Source organism: Brachyhypopomus gauderio, unplaced genomic scaffold (genome assembly GCF_052324685.1).
Source record: "Brachyhypopomus gauderio isolate BG-103 unplaced genomic scaffold, BGAUD_0.2 sc34, whole genome shotgun sequence".
In the NCBI taxonomy this organism is placed as follows: domain Eukaryota; kingdom Metazoa; phylum Chordata; class Actinopteri; order Gymnotiformes; family Hypopomidae; genus Brachyhypopomus; species Brachyhypopomus gauderio.
Genome location: NW_027506866.1, coordinates 1703618 through 1721349, shown reverse-complemented (window position 1 = coordinate 1721349; position 17732 = coordinate 1703618). Strand labels below are relative to the sequence as shown.

The window sequence follows — 17732 nt, the reverse complement described above, 5'->3', positions numbered from 1 at the left end:
GCTACGCGAGGAGATACCAAGGCTCCGAAAACAAATCGAAGACTTAACTGTCAGCAGCAAGTTCTGTTTGGAGCGGTTTTCTGCCTCTGATGATGACATACGATTCTTTACCAGGTAAATAAAAAATATGGCAGGACACAGTACACGGATGGGCCTTCTCTGGTGTCTGAAATACATTGTGAATGAATTAGCCATTATATAACTTTATATATAACTTTTATATTCCACATACTTGCAAGCCATGCCCACCTGATGGGCTTTTGGAAGCAAATAGAGCCAGGGAGCTGTTTCTATTTGGTTAGATGTGGACACTGTGAAAACTCACCTCCCAGATGTGTTTCAGGACTACGCTGACACTCAAATAATTTTAGATTGCACAGAACTGAGATGTCAAACTCCAAATTCCCTTCTCGTCCAGAGTGAAGTGTTTTCCACTTATAAATCACACTGTACATTCAAAGGGTTGATTGGGATAGCCCCTCATGGCGCAGTGACCTTTGTGTCTTCTCTTTATCAAGGTGCTATCAGTGATAAAGAGATCTTAAAGCAGTCTGGCATTGTGGCCCTCCTTGACCCATCTATGGCCATCATGGTGGACAAGGGTTTCCTTGTTGAAGACTGCGTTCCATGCAAAGTCCACATACCCACGTTTCTGTCAAAGAGAGCTCAACTGTCTAGGTCAGAGATCAGAACGTCACAGTCCATTGCAAGACTGAGAGTCCATGTTGAGCGTGTGATTCGCAGAGTCAAAGAACATAAAATATTCAGCACAGTGATCCCCCTTTCAATCACAGGGAGCATAAACCAAATTTTTTACTGTTGCCTGTCTTTTGGTGAATTATCAAAATGGCCCCTTGGTAAAAGCCTGGGCAAACAATGGCTAATCTCAATCCAGAATTAGACAGATGATGTAATGTGAATGATGGTGATTTATTATTATTTTATATTTTCTCCAACCTTAAAATGATCCCTTTAAGGTCAGGGGTCGGCAAGCCGCGGCTCCAGAGCCGCATGCAGCTCAGCTTTTGAATAGAATTAATGAGTATTTAATTAACGTATATTATTTTTGAGACTTAAAAAATGTTCGGGTGGAATTTCACAAATGTCCAGTATTTAGTTTCGGTTCGCTTGAGTGACATGTCATCGTCACTGAAATAAATTTCCAATTATTTTGCTTTTGTGGCTCCGAGTCAAAAAGCTTGCCGACCCCTGCTTTAGGTCATGCTAGTCTGTAAATATTGGCTGCAATGTTAAGGTACAGTGCAATATGATAAATAGTATAAAATGCTTTCACTTTTATATGTAAAATTGACAACACAATACAACATTATGTATTTCTTAACTTTTACTGTATTTGTAAAAATGAAATGAATACAATAGTAATACAATTGACAGAATAATTTGAAATTGTTTTAATTGTTCATGAGTTCATTATGATTTTCTATTGCTTGGGCATAGAGGTATTTTGGCATGTAAGTGTTAAAGAAAAACATGTGACACCTCCTTTTCACCTCTTCTAATACACTGCTATCTCTGTAAACTCGCTGCACAAAAATATCATCATGGGCACAGATAACTAAATCACACCACTGCATACCAGTAATCAATAACTGGCCCTGGATTTGCCAATAATAACAATGGCTCTCCTTCAATCTGTGTAGGCCTTGTGCCACTTTGAGGAATTTGCAGTCTACATAGCTTTGTGCATTTGGGCACTTAATTTCAACAAGCCCAAATGATGGACGCTCAAGTGGGTCAAGTTCAAGTTTTTCAGAACTGCATAGTCCTTTAAGGCCCCCGTTTCCATTTCAAGTCCCCTCTTCATGTGTGCTGTTTGTCGTGTCCCTCGGATTATCCTTTCTGCCAGGCTTTCTGCAGAATGCAGAGATGTTCATTGTGCAGATGAGTGGAAGAGAATCTGCTTTCATTCCAGCGTAGACTGGTCCAGGATTGAGGGTGGCCCGGTGTGGGAGCTCACCGCTGTAGCCCTTGAAAAGTGTACTAAAAGAAGAGTGAATAACATTTATTTTTACACATTGTAATCTGTTCACCAGCACAACTGATTGTGAATCACATATCACATGTCATCTGAAGTACAACGAGGCTAAATTAAATTTTGAAGAGAACAGGGTCTTATCAGATGATCAAAAGCATTTATTTTTTTACCACACACTGTAATCTGCCTATTAAATTTGGTACTACATACCTAACTCCACTGGCTGTAGTAGCACCTGGTTTTGGCTTTAGGACAACCATGGCATCCACGGGTCCAGGCTTCACCCCCTATTAATTTAAAAGATGGTGTTAGTAAAGTGACTGTGATACATTAACTAACATTAAATAATGAAATAAGACAAACCATTGTTGTTGGTTTATGCCACTTCTGTTCTGTCTGTGTGCATGAAAGGACAGGAGGGACGACAGACATGCCAGATTCAGAATAATGAGCAGTCTGGAAAAGCAATGCAACCAAGTGGTTGCAGATTCCGCAACCAGCAACACAAGAGCAGTTGCTGTTAATGAGCACAACTGGCATTGAATCACGTAATGTCATCTGAAATACACAAGAGGCAAAATGTAATATCTTGAAAAGAAGACTTCAGCAATGTCAATAGGCGCAATTTCTGTCCCATCATGTTGTTAGTGGTGAATGTCACTTGTCTATTGTCTCATGTAACGTTTGTGCTGTTTTGCATCACTCTTAAAACACTTGGCTATACTGTCGTTCTATTCTACAGTGTTGTGCATGGTTCAATCTACTAGTTCACTGAGCAACTATAAACTATAAAATATATTTTAGATTTAAACTTCATTTTCACTCCAGATGAAATGCTTACACATAGGAGTGAAACAGGCCTACTTATATTTATATTATTTTGTTGTTTCCACCACCAACAACAGAACAGTGCAGGTTTTACTTCAACTGCTTCTTGAAGAGTGTTATCAGAATATGTTAATAGGTGTAAGTGTTGAAGCCATATGTTAATAAAGAAGATAAAAGATATGGAAGACAGATTGACAGATTTTAGAAAATGCAGTTTGAAGAATAGCTGAGGTGGACTATATTCTGCTTTTGAGTCATAGAGGTAGATAACAATAGCTCGAACTGTAAAATAAACTCCCATTTGTTTACTATAGGCAAAACAGACTGCTAATGATTCCCACTCAGCTACTCTGCATTTGGCTACCATTGTAAGCTTTGAAAACCAATGCCTATGGCTATCACAGCTTACGTGAAGTAAGAGCAAGGATAAAAGATTGAACTTGTGTTGAACTAACTTTTGAACTTGTTCAACAGAACTTTGAACGTGACACTGAACAGAACTCGTGTCATTTTAACCAGTCCAACTCTCAGCTGGTGTGGTGTATCTGTTTTCTTCATAGATCTGTAGCAGTGAGCCCTCACTGTTATCTCGTTAGCCTTACTTTTGCCTGATACTTCCATCAGAAATACAAACATGTTTTTAAAAGGCATTTCTAGTACTAGGACAGGTCGGTTCGTTACTAAAAACAACATCACTTCATTAGACTGCCACCTCAGGCTAGCTAGCTAACTAGCGTCAGCCACTTACCTTAAAAATTGCAGAGGTAGGATGAAACGTAGAACTTGAAACCCTTTTCAAGTGTACTCTGTGGCGTTGTACTTGATGCTCTGACAATACGACGCACATCGTTGACGGTAAACTTCGGAAACTCCAAGAGGCACCTTGTGAATTTCATAGACTCGGCCATAAACATCTGCACTTCCGCATACCAACCGGAAATATGGTACCATCCTTACACCAAACGACGAAGTGGTGCGTGCACCTAAGCCATTAAAAAATAATAAATAATAAAAATTGAGACGACATTACAGCTTTAAAAACGCAATAAACCAATAACATATGTACTAGATAAGCAAAAATAAGGTACCAACAAAATAAGGTTCACAGCTCCGTGTTCCTCGGGAGCGGAATATGTAAACAACGCGAGTGGAAACTATCTAACGGTGGTACGCTAACGACAGCTAGCGTCGCCACAGCGGGCTACAGTTAAGCTCGCCCATTAAGACGGAAGATATGATTAGTCAATTTAGCTGTCATTTGAAACTGGTATTGAGCTGAATTATAACTGCGTGGCCCTCTGTAAACGAACAGCGGTCATCACAGTTAGCTCGTTAGTTTCCTGTTTACTTTCTAGAAACGTCAGAGGGCGTAATATGGCGACTTCAAGCTGATTGGTTTAGTAGCCTCAATATGCAAAATAGTAACGCATTCTGGTAGCGAAATCTTATTTTGCACAGGGAAAAAATAAATATATATTTAGGGTAATATATTTTTTGGCATACCGTCATCGAGACATATACGAATGTGTAGTGTTATATATATTGTACAAATGGCCAACGCTATATGTGTTGTTAGGAAGCACTAGATGTTGCGCTCCCTTGGAAAAGAATCGTATGGTAATGGCATGCGATTGAAGGGATGAAGGGCTCCTAGTGACCTGCAACCGATTTTTTTTACAACCTTTAGCACCACCTGACACAGTGCTCTCCTATTTTGTCCGCCTAAGCATGAAAGCCTCATATTGGACCTTTGGGTTTACCCTAAGGTGTTTAACAAGATTTCTTGTGTTGCCACAACTCCTTATAGTTTTTTTTTTTTTTAACACAAATCACAAACAGCATCTTGGCTCTTTGTGGGGCTGAAATAGCTCCACACATGACTTCTCTTGCGTTCCGCCATAGCGTACGTACAGCGCCCTAGTACACTGAGTGAGCGTCTGTGTGTGTGTGTGTGTGTGTGTGTGTGAGCGTGCCGCAGTACTTACGCATTATGCACTGACCCAGGCGGAAGAAAAAGTAGTTCCCACCAACCGCATATCATTTAGACAAGATCTCAATATTTTTGTTACTTCCACAGTGTTCCTGTTAGTGCTTTGCATTACCTCAAATGACTGAAGTATCAAAAGTATGGATATTTTGATTTGAAAATCGATTTTACAACATAAAGACCTGGTATCGATGGAATGGATATTTCAGTATCGATCCGCGCATCACTAACTAGAGCTGCGTCAACAAGCCTAATTACAGGATTAGGGCTGCATGTATGAACATCACACACTGACAGAGGTGGGTAGAGTATTCAACAATTTTACTCAAGTTAAAATACTGTTACTTGAACCAAATGTTACTCAAGTAAAAGTAAAAGTATGCATCCAAAAATTTACTTGAGTAAAAGTAAAAAAGCACTTTGATAAAAAGCTACTCAAGTAGTGAGTAAATGCATGAGTACTGTCTCATGTCAATAAATTACATCATGGGAAATTGAATTACTGGAAACTGACTTTTAATGATAACAAAAATAATTTATTATAAAAAAATATAATATATAAAATGTATTTATTATAAATAATTTGTATTTTAGTTTGTTCCTAATTATTAGACCTGTGTAACTTTATATCCTGAGAGTAGGCGGTATCCAACTAGAGATAGAAGGGCACCAAATTACCTAGGTGACTACGTAACTGAAGACGAGGATAGTGATGGAATGCATATCACAGTAGACTACTGCTGTAGAGCAGTGTGTGGCATTCCACAGACTTATGATGAAGCAATGCAATCAGACAATTCAAAAGAATGGAGAAAAGCAATGGATGAAGAAATCCAATCTCTAAATGAGAACAAAACCTTCACCCCGACAACACTAGCAGTGGGCAAGAAACCCGTGGGGGGTAGGTGGGTTTACGCAATCAAGTCTGGTGTAGATGGGAATGACCAATACAAGGCTCGATTTACCGCTAAGGGCTACAGCCAGAAAATGGGAGTAGACTATGGGGAAACGTTTTCACCAACAGCAGACCTAACGAGTAATAAGAGTTGTGTTACAAAAGGCAGTACAGGAACATTTACTGGTCCACCAGATGGATGTGAAAACGGCGTTCTTACAGTATATAAGCTGGAGAAATCACTTTATGGACTCAAACAGTCTGGACGAAATTGGAATAGGGTTTTACATAATTGTTTAACAGAAAATGGATTCACACAAAACCAAGCTGACCATTGTGTATATTCTCAAGAGTCAAAAGAAGGGAAAGTGATCATAATTGTATGGTTCTATGATCTAATCATCGCTGCAAGGGATGGAAATTAATTGAAAAGAGTGAAAGGGATGCTTGCACAGCAATTCAAGATGAAGGATTTGGGGCAACTCAAGCATTTTCTTGGTATACATTTTGATTTTTCTGGTGGGTGTATTAAGATGTCACAAGAAAAGTACACGAACAAAACTCTACAGCGTTTTAACATGTCAGAATGTAGGGTAAGAGAAACTCCTTGTGAGCAAAAGCTTGAATACAGTGATGATGCAGTTAAAATGACAGACATCAGAATGTACAGAGAGGCCGTGGGCAGTCTGATATACCTGACAACCTGCACTAGGCCTGATCTGAGTTTTGTGGTGAGCAGGCTGTCACAGTACCTAGCTGAGCCTACACAGGAGCAATGGTGAAACATGTCCTGCGATACCTTAAAGGTACATCAAACAAAGGTTTAACCTTTAGGAGAAACAACACTGAGAATCTTGGTATACAAGCCTACAGCGATGCAGACTGGGCGGCTGATACCAGTGATCGCCGCAGTACAACAGGATACTGTGTGAGCCTAAGTGAGAACAGCGCACTTATTTCATGGAAGACGAAGAAGCAACCTACTGTTGCACTTTCCACATGCGAAGCAGAGTATATGGCACTTGCTTCTACTGTTCAAGAGTGTCTTTACCTAGAACAATTACTGGGGAATATGGAAAGTTACAAATACACACAAACAATAATACATGAGGACAATCAGGGGACAATGGCATATGAGCACGCTGTTAAGTGACGTAATTTCTGCTAAAAGTTTAGGATGGTTGTTGACATCCGGTAGCCATTGAAAGCGTACACTGTGCTAGCTATTCACCTCACCAGTCTTGTAACGAGTATATTTACCGTTATTTACTTGGAAGTTTCCTTCATCTCCTGTCCGTTTACGTGTCCTAAACATGACAGTTAAACAAAAAAACTGTTTAACTCTGATTCCTTGTATTACCACTTGTGCCTTGTTTTTGTTTGTAAGCGATTATTGTAAATAAAGGTAAAAAAAAAAAGGTTATTGTAGCAGCCTGGCTGAGTTGGTGTTTTGGTTAGAATAACAGGAAATTGTGATATCACGTGATACTCAACTTTGGAATGTTTGGTTTAGAATGTTTGGTTGGGAAGGTGGAATGTTTGGATTCAGTTTTGATGCTGAAAAGCTCAAAACAAGTCGCACGACATTTTGCTGAGAATTACAAACCTAAATAATCTAACAAATCTTTCTATTTTTTCTAGATCTTTCTCTCTTTCTATTCTTTCTATTTTTCAGGTGGAGAATGAGTTTTTACCCCAGGACAACTGACCAGCCAAGGCCTGGACAGGAACAGAACCACTTCAAAGACACACCAGGTTTTACCACTCATGGTGAGAAAAATACATTTTCATATACTGTACATCATTTTATACTTCTATGTAAGACAGTATATTAATTCTTATGAGTATGGATTTCCATAGGCTTATTCATAATAATTAAAAGTTAAATATACCCATTTATATAGTAGGTTTCTAAGGTTCAGAAAAATAACATGTTTATTTATTCTAGTGATGACTGTCAAGCTCTTTATTTCATGTGTGCAGGATAATGTAATTAATGGAGCATGGGTTATTTCTTTGATTTCTTTGACTCAGCACAATTTTCATAAATCCCACCATGTTACATATATGTATTAACATTGTCCATGTGGCCATGGAAAAAGCAAATAAAAATATTTTTTTTTAAAAAGAAACAGATTTCTAACATGACATCACATTCTTAAGCATTCTCCCCACATTCTAATGGCATCACATGGCACCATAGCCCTTGTTATAATCACTTGTTCATTGGGAAACACTTACAAGGCATTTGAGCCTCACTGGGAGGCGTGCTGGGTTTCACTTTACCTGCTGTGGGATTTTCAGGTGTGCCCTACAACCCCCAAGCGACAGTGATCCACACGGATCCCTGTGGACCAGCACCCTTCCCTCACAGAAGGACGGCGGGACCCTCAGATGTCGGCCATGTTAACATCCCTGTAGAAGGACCACTCCACACTGGTACTGTGTAACACTGAAGATTACATGCGTATTCAACAAACCAAATAATCATGCATGATGAAGTAGAAAAAAACATTACATTTGTTTGTAAGGTCTGGCAGAGGTGCAGAACCATCAGCTTTCTGCACATGACCTGACCAGTAAAACATCAGTTTTATCAGAAAATATGACATCACATATTCTTCAACATTGTAATGAATTCACATGGCACTGTAGCCCTGTGATATGTTTGGTGTAGAGTAGAGCACTTTAGAGTGGGCACCTTGACGACCCACATACAGTGTGGGTGTACTGTGACACTCTTTATCTGCTAGGCGGTTGTGTTTAGTCTAAGGTGATAATGCTTCGAATCATTGTTATACCAGCATAGTATAATACTGATAATACATGTATATGGATTACAGATGTCATTTTTCACTATTTTAGTACACCCCCAAACAATCTAAACAAAACATTGTCATGCTGCTTTGCTGGTTTCTGATACCTCATCTGGACTGTCTAGCAGTGTCTAGCAGAGGCGAGATGTGCTAGCCATGAGCAGAGCTAGGAGGTACTGTAGTTTGGCTCTTCAGTATCTACCAGTATCAGAATTAAAATAATTCTGAATTGTGCCAAAATAATTAAATTAGTGCTGTCAATTCCAGGTGCCGCGATTAAAAGTCCTCACCAGGATTTTGCTCTGGCTTCCTGGATTGTGTTGATTCCACTAATTTTACCTGAATTGCTAATTAGAAAATCTAGCAAGCTTGAGCAAAATCCTGGTGAGGACTTTTAATCGCGGCACCTGGAATTAACAGCACTAAATTAAATTGAATCAAATTGTATTGAAATGTAAGATTTCATGATGCAATGAACTAAAAGAATCATAACTAAGCTAAACTAAAACTGGGTCACACATATACTGAAGCTCTGATAAATGTCTTCCTGCTTCTGGGCTCACGGATGCCCTGCTTTCAGTTATTCAGTACTACTTCATTGTGCTGCCATTACATGAATTGTAGCAAGATGCATATGAGAAGTTGCCGTTCTCGGTCCATCTTGCTTGAATCATATTTCAGTGGCACTTTCAGATAAAGAAACATATGCAACGTAGTACTAAGGCACTGAGAAATGTTATGGTGAGGTAATTTCTGCTAATGTCCTTATTCGCCCATGCAGGTGAAGTTGGCTCCAGCAGGTGTTCTAAACTGCCTGTGCTCACTTCACGCACGAGAGTGACCAGGTCAGGACTGATGAGGCCTTCTCCGCCCACCATCACAATGTTGCCTCCACTCCCCAAACCTGCTGGCCGAGAGCCACTCCGTGCCTTCAGGCCTGCCAAAGGTGAGCTCACTCTTTTGCTCTCCTGGAAATGGCATCCAAACCATTTGTTGCAGCAACTACAACAAAAAAAGTAAAAAAAAAAAAAAGTATTAAAAAAGCAAAAACTGCTTTGAAAGCCCTATAGGGGAGACCGGGTATGGTTGTAACATGGGGAGAGTTGTAACTCCATCAGTTCCACTGATCACGGATAAGATAGGAGTCATATGATCATTTCAGTATTTACCCAATTCCTCCCTGATCCCACATGGTGAATATCAAGGCTGTAAACAGGCACATGCCGATTCCATCGAGAAAAAACTGAATGTATTTCATGTTCCATTCTTTACTTTAGCTGTGATATTTTTGGTGTAGAGTAGAGCACTTTAGAGTGGGCACCTTGACAGCCCACATACAGTGACACTCGTTATCTGCTAGGCGGTTGTGTTTAGTCTAAGGCAGGGGTCTCCAACCTTTTTGAGACTGGGAGCTACTTCTTGGATACAAATTATTGCGGAGGGTTACCAGATTAGAACGCATCAATCGAACGAAAAGTTGGTTTGGGGGGGGTGGGGGGGGGGGGGGTGGCGAGGCGAACGAAAGTTGCGTGTAATAATAATAGTAGCAAAAACATGACGTGGCGACTCATGACGTGGGTGACCCCTGGTTTATTCAATATTGACGGCAGCCTAACTTTTTGATTGACAGCTAATTGAGCAATAGCAAACGAGAGAGAGTGTGTTATAGTGAATATATGTACATGCCGTTACTTGACAACGCGTCCGCGGAGTGATACAGAGAACGAGAATACCGTGCTGTTATCACACATATCTGCAGGGTTAGAACACTTCTCAACCAGTCGGATTGTGAACTAACTGTTGTATAATTGGCGAATAATCATTTAGTGTTAGAAGGGGAGGGACAACTGTGAATTTTGATTGGACATGAATTTAAGTAGATTTCTCGATGGGACCAATTAGGTTTACAAATTTATATGTAATTCATTGGCCCTTTGGCGAGCTATTCGGAAAGGGGTGGCGAGCTACTGGTAGCTCGCGAGCGACGTGTTGGAGACCCCTGGTCTAAGGTTATAATGCTTCGAATCATTGTTATACCAGCATAGTATAATACTGATAATACATGTATATGGATTACAGATGTCATTTATCACTATTTTAGTACACCCCCAAACAATATAAACAAAACATTGTCATGCTGCTTTGCTGGCTTCTGATACCTCATCTGGACTGCTGCCAAAGCATATATCTATTAATCTTTGTAATCTATGTAACATGGCTTCTTTAAGTATTGGGTATCACCTGGCCAGCATTAAGCAGTGGTATGCAGCAGCAGTCTGTGTGATATAAGGAGTTTGTGCTTTGTACCTACTTCTGTTGGCAAGGACAATGTGAGCTTACAAGCAAGACTAGACTTGAATGTTTTATTGCAGTCAGTTGATTGTGCCAGCACCCTACTCCCCAGAATGCCAATCCCACATGCCAAAATATCCATTATCATAATCTATTATTATTTAAAATGCAGTATGATCTGCAGGTCTTAATTTCATATGCTGGTCTGAAGATTGAACGTGTCCTCTACAGTTCTGTCTGTGTTTCATGTCCAGGTTCAGTGGAGCCTCCCCAGCTCCACTCTCCAGGGTGGAGGAGAGAGAGAGTGGGGAGACTTCACGGGAGCAGCAGACATCTTCAACCCTTGCTCCCAGACATCTTCGAAGCAGCTAACCCCAGTGATGCTGGTAGAGGTGACTTATTGATGTTGGCTTTACTTTATATGTCATTGAAATACCTGTACAAAATGTAGAATTTATAATGTTGCATCATTTGTTTTGTGTTAAAATATTGCTAAATACGATATTTGGGAACAAGGAGATCAGTTAGTCAGAAACTTCACTCAGGTGTCAAGTGAGCGGAGCTAAACTCATGAGCATGGATGCCCTTTCCCACGCAGGTTTGCCCAAATCCAGCCGCTTGCTACCTGGGAACCCCCCCGGGTATTTCCTACTGCCCTCCTACCCTCTGGCCACTCTTCCGGGAGTGCAGCGAGATACAAGCCCTCGGCGCAGAGACCCGGGCCCGTGGAGGGACAGTACTGGTGAGTGCATGGCTACGTTGCTAAGAACGTGCTAGGCACACACAGTGAGGCATGGCTGGTTATTTGGGTGCCCGCTTAAGTTAAGTTGGTCTTGCACTAAGCTTGTCTTGCACTTGTTCCCACGTCAGTGGTAAATTGATGAGCAGATCTAATTTTGTGATCATATATTCTATATGAATTTAATTTTAACCAACAAATGTGCATATACGTAGATCATTTATAGTCACCACTTGTCAAATGTACAAAATACTTAAATTCAAATTTGATGATCTTCATCTGACATGGTTTCACTCAGTAATGGAACAGTGTCTAGCAGAGGCGAGATGTGCTAGCCATTAGCAGAGCTAGGCTAATGTATCTACCAGTATCAGAATTAAAATAATTCTGAATTGTGCCAAAATAATTAAATTGAATCAAATTGTAAAACTGGGTCACACATATACTGAAGCTCTGATAAATGTCTTCCTGCTTCTGGGCTCACGGATGCCCTGCTTTCAGTTATTCAGTACTACTTCATTGTGCTGCCATTACATGAATTGTAGCAAGATGCATATGAGAAGTTGCCGTTCTCGGTCCATCTTGCTTGAATCATATTTCAGTGGCACTTTCAGATAAAGAAACATGCAACGTAGTACTAAGGCACTGAGAAATGTTATGGTGAGGTAATTTCTGCTAATGGCCTTATTCACCCATGCAGGTGAAGTTGGCTCCAGCAGGTGTTCCAAACTGCCTGTGCTCACTTCACGCACGAGAGGGACCTCGTCAGGACTGATGAGACCTTCTCCGCCCACCTCCCCAGTGGAAGCCCTGCAGGAGGAGAAGCCTGGCAGGAACCTCCACCTGGACCTCGCCCTCATACATGACCCAGATGAGGAGCCAGTGGACAAGGAGGAGGTCAGTAGGAACATATATCATGTTGTACATAGTTGGAGTATCTCGGTCTCAGATGCATTAGTTTAACTAGTAAGTAAGTAAGTTTATTTATAAAGCACATTTTTTATGACGGAGTCAACCAAAGTGCTGTATAGAGGCTAAAAAGTACAATATATGCCCAACTCATAAAGAAAAAACATGTAGAATTTTACATAGCATAAAACATTTAAAATACATACAAATACACCAACTGATTACACCAACTGATACAACATAACTGATAGATTTCTTTGGTTGCTGCCTGCAAATGTTACTCAAGTGTTGTACTTTCTGGATTTTAATGCATAAACACAGCATTGGTCCTAATATAAGCTGACAAACCTAACGTCTGTGTTTACATAATAAAGGCCCTGTAGCATCCCAGTATTAAATCTGACCATGCATGCGATATGCTTTGCTTAGGTGTCCAAATATGATGAGATGATGTTTCCTTCTGCTGATGCTACATTTGCGTTTATCTCAGTTGTTAAGGATATCAACATAGTCCTAGCACTATGAGAGGGAGCATTGTCTGGTTGAGAGTATCCATCTCACTTTGGGTATATGGTGGCTGTGAATAAATAAATTAACCTAGTTAAGATATGAAGAGTTTGGTTCCAAAACGCTATAAATCCATTTTGATCAATTTGAGTAAAAATGTGTTTTCTTTAAGTGGTAGGCTGAAAACCACAGTTTTTTGTTTCAAACTATCAAATACCATACTAAGGTTAAAAAAACACAAACAAATTAAATCAAGATTTTAATATTTAAAGATTTATTTAAAAAAAACAATTCATTTTTTCACAAAACGCAATAAATCCATGCCATGTTTTTTTCAAAATGTCTTATATATCCTTTGTCATTATTAGAAATTTTTTTTGACTGAAAATGTGCAAAATACAATAATAAATAACTGTAAATTGTACATCTTAATATAATAGTTTGACCATTGGGCCTAAAAACACAAATTCATATAATATATAAATTTATATTATTATAATATAATAACCCTGCTCCTAGCTTGGTTATGAACAACCCCCAGCAAACAGTGTTTGTACATGAGTCACAGAGCTAAATCTTTTCCACGTTTGATAATTTTGCGAGCTAAACGTGCGCACTTTAGCCAGTCCGTCTATTTCGCGGCGATGTAACGATTCTCGGTTAGGGGCTGGATAGTCTGCCGCTGATATTCTGCCGCCGACAGTGGGACTGGTCAGAACCTGGGCATTGATAAAATAAAATAAATATATCTCTTTTTCCAATAACTGCTATACGAACAGGCTCCTCTATATCATCAAAACCGTTCATTTTTGCGGACTTTGAGAGTGAAAAACGAGACATATTTTAACAAAGTAAGCTACATGAAATGCCGGGCGGCTCAACAGGTCGCGTGCTATGATGTTTACATTCCGTATCTGGTGGTGCACTGTGATTGGATGAGTGGAGATGTGGCGTACTGCGGGAAATCAGGATTGGCGATTGTTGCATTTTGGAAGGAAAGAGAGAAAGCAGGGCAGTATTACACGGCGGATGTGGCGTTTTGATAAAAATTGAATATTGGCTTTTCAAGAGTGGTCACATACCATTCTGATTCTAACTCTTTTTTTTTTTAACTGCATTTATCGCGTTTCGGAACCAAACTCTTCATATATTCTGGCATCAAGGCATTGATATGTAGTTAATAATAATAGACCCAGTAAATGTCATTTACCTAACATACAGGGAGGATCCAGCTTTAAACTGGGCAAAATTTGTGTTTCTTTGGTCATTCAATACTTGTATAGTATTGTTGTATGTACTTGTACTTGACGGATATAGTGGGTATGGGCAGTTGCACTTGGGCTGACAGACTCTTTATTTTTCAGATGATGAACTCCCTGCGCCTCTTGCGTAAAAGAGTGGCTAAGAAGCGGGCTAAGGTGAATGCGAGTGGCAGAGAAGCAATGTTGCCTCCACTCACCAAACCTGCTGGCCGAGAGCCACTCCGTGCCTTCAGGCCTGCCAAAGGTGAGCTCACTCTTTTGCTCTCCTGGAAATGGCATCCAAACCATTTGTTGCAGCAACAACAACAAAAAAAGTAAAAGAAAAAAGTATTAAAAAAGTAAAAACTGCTTTGAAAGCCCTATACTACAAACAAAAAGCCCCTGCTGATCCTCTTGTACATTGCTATACCTGCACCCATTAACATTGTTTTTCTGCACCATGAAGAAACCACTATGAAACCAGAAGTTATATTTGAGATTTTTGATAGAGTATGTGTTAATATGTATTGTGCTTTTCAGGATCTCAAGTGCAAAGCACCAGGGCGTCCCCTGCTGACGACATGTCTGAAGGAGTAATTGGCAGAGGTTGGAATTGGTTTGCTGTTAACACTGCATTACACAACACAATGTTTTAAATCTAGTTCTCCATGTTGAATAATGTTTTGCTGTCTTCAGGCTGATTTGACCAAAGTTGAGCTGATAGCCCTAAAAGTCCTAGTCAGTTTGTTTGGGTTCTGGTAAAGTGTGAGTGTCTTTTGTTTTATGGTGCCTGTCATGCATTTATAGCAGTTAACACTTATTGGGACACTTGTAAAGCTGCTTTGTGACAACAACTGTTGTAAAAAGCGCTATATAAATACATTTTGATTGATTGATTGATTGGTATTCCTCTCTAGATGAACTCAAACCAGGAACTCCCCGGAAGGATCCCTACTCGCAGCAGACTTTACGGCCCTTCTCCAAACCAGACCTCGCTCTCGCTCAGAGCTTCAGTCTGCTTAGCTCTGATGACTGGTAAGTCACACCTGCAAAATTCTGAAGCATTTGGCTAGGGCAGGTTAAACAGCAAGTCATTTATGGTGTTCTGCATATATGGTAAGTATGCATGTATTTAGTGAAGTTTTTTCCTCTTTGTCCCTTTTCTTGTAGCATTTTTTCTTGCAGTAGCCGATGGTTACAGTGTGTGTCTATGTCCAATATCTTTATACAGGGAGAAGAAAATTGAAGGGTTGATGTTAATCCGTAGATTGGCTCAGCATCACTCTGATGTGCTTGGCAGCAGGCTTCATGAGGTCTGCATTGTTCTTATTCAAGAGGTAAGCCACTAGATTTGCTGACTGTGTATCGGTCTGAATTCTAAAATTGGCAGACACCATGAGCATGTACATATTACAGGTGATGTTGCTGACAAAGTCAAGTCAGAGTTAGCATAGCACTTTGAAATTCCTTTTTTATAAAAACATTTCTCATCTAATTGAAATTCACATGGCATAGCTAACTGTAATTAGTGATTAAGGTATTTCCGCCTACATAACACATTGCAGTGGTGGATTATACTTATTACGATGGCGGTGGCAGTGTTGGATGTGGCTGAAACGAGCTGGAACGTTGTCTTTCCTGCAGGTGCTGCACCTGCGCTCTGCCGTGTCCCGCATGGCGGTGGTGTCCTTGAGGGAGTTGTACTCCAGCCTGCAGAAAGGGATGGACCAGGAAGTGGAGGCTACAGCTAAGGTCCTCCTCCACAAAGCAGCGGAGTCCAATGCCTTCATCAGGCAGGACGTGGACACAGCTCTGGACAGCATGGTGCAGAACTGCACCCCCATTCGGAGCATGAACGCCCTTCTCGCTGGAGGACTCTGGTCAGTTAGCCTGCAGTGAGCTTTAAACTGAGGCTTTCAGATAATTTTTACTTCTCCATTGTTCTTTCAAAATATTGCCCTGGCCTATATCAATCAGGGTGGCCGCGGGTCCTTAAAAAGTCTTAAATGGTATTAAGTTTAATTTTTGTCAAATAAGGCCTTGAAAAGTCTTATTTTGTCTTAAATTTTCAACCAAAATATCTTAAATTTGCGGAGCTAAATTTAGGGAGGAATAATTCCGTCAGCCATGTGTTGAAATTCGGGGGCGGATATCGGTAGATTCCAAATAAAATTAAATAAAATTCCAAATAAAATTAAAGCCAACTCGCAAGATCATACACGTTAAAATAAAGCACAAAAACTAATAATCAGTTAATTTTTGTGCTTTATTTTAACGTGTATGTTCTTGCGAGTTGGTTTTAATTTTATTTGGAAAACAGTATTAAAAAGTCTTAAAATGTCTAAATTTTCACTTGGTCAAACCTGTAGACACCCTGTCAATATTTTTAGTTATTTATCCTCTTGTATATTCTTTTTATTGTGTTCCATCTCCGCTCTGCTGATCCAAACTGCCCTTCACACCACTTAAAGAATAGGCTAGTTAGCTAGCTCACAGAGGACATGCAAACATTTTCTGTTTAAAAATTACAGATGTACAATAACTGGTGCAAACTAAGCCATCAAATAGAATATGATCATTTGGTTGTGCACTTAGATCATACATAAGGGTATTAAGTTTATTTTTAGAAGCTAAAAGTTGTACTGTATACATTGATTGGATGGATTAATAGTTATTACCTTCTTTTTTTGAATGCCCTAATTGTTTTCCTTCTGTTTTCCTCAAAAGTCATCTGAATGCTGCAGTAAGAAAGTGTACTGCTCGGCACTTGGCTACTTTGGTAGAGAAGATTGGTGCAGAGCGAATTATTCCTGCAGTCTCCAAGTTGGCACAGGACTCTTCCCAAGAAACCAGGTTAGTACTGGGATCAGAACGAGGATTCTACAAGGCTTATTCAGTTTCCCAGATAGTAATAAATGGTCGGTATGCTGTGAGTCACGGGTCTCTCACTCACGGTTCTCTCCTGTTTTGGGGTCTGTTCTTCGTCTCAGGCGCTTGGGCCGGCGTATGCTGCTGTTCCTGTCCTCCCACCATGATTTTGATAAGATGGTGGAAAAGTACATCCCTGCCAAAGACCTGGCAACCATCAGGGACACTGTCCACACTCTGAAATCCAAGGTAGCGATTCATGTTTGGATACATGATGAGGATTTTTTATCCCATTCAGCCACTATGCCCCATGTTTACTCACTAAACAAAGCTTATTCACAAAACTTTTAGGTGAAACAGACTGCAATAAAAAAAAACCATCTAAACTGTGATGGTAGACATATATTGTAAACAAATAATAAAGTACAGGGCAGTGCGTGGCACCACACATTGTATTTACAGTAAGGCATGCACAGTGTAGTCCCAGACCCAGTAGTTAAAGGACAGAGCATAGTTCAAAATGAACCGGCTTGAAACCTTTGGGATAGAATCAAAGTATGAAGCAATATGTGGACTTCAATATCATCACTCCATGTTTTGTGGTGATTTGTACGTGTGTATTCCCAGGAGAGGACAAAGTTGTCTAGGATTCCA

At 40.1% G+C, this 17732-nt stretch overlaps 1 protein-coding gene and 1 long non-coding RNA gene across 2 annotated transcripts in view; one reads left to right on the top strand and one right to left on the bottom strand.

The window, feature by feature from the left end:
* Positions 1-7242: 7242 nt before the first annotated feature.
* Positions 7243-17732, top strand: part of LOC143485362 (uncharacterized) — an 85860-nt gene continuing 75370 nt past the window's right edge. The window contains exons 1-12 of the mRNA XM_076984758.1: positions 7243-7476; positions 8011-8145; positions 9304-9468; positions 11069-11206; positions 11413-11556; positions 12254-12450; positions 14334-14475; positions 14751-14816; positions 15128-15245; positions 15442-15547; positions 15855-16090; positions 16938-17063. Coding sequence (XP_076840873.1) covers positions 7389-7476; positions 8011-8145; positions 9304-9468; positions 11069-11206; positions 11413-11556; positions 12254-12450; positions 14334-14475; positions 14751-14816; positions 15128-15245; positions 15442-15547; positions 15855-16090; positions 16938-17063 — 1661 coding nt within the window. The 5' untranslated portion in view covers positions 7243-7388. The remainder of the gene's footprint in view (positions 7477-8010; positions 8146-9303; positions 9469-11068; positions 11207-11412; positions 11557-12253; positions 12451-14333; positions 14476-14750; positions 14817-15127; positions 15246-15441; positions 15548-15854; positions 16091-16937; positions 17064-17732) is intronic.
* Positions 8008-15493, bottom strand: LOC143485368 (uncharacterized). Its single transcript, XR_013122855.1, has 3 exons — positions 14429-15493; positions 9347-9524; positions 8008-8121 (listed from the first exon to the last, which is right to left on the bottom strand). It is a non-coding gene; the product is annotated as an uncharacterized LOC143485368 (long non-coding RNA).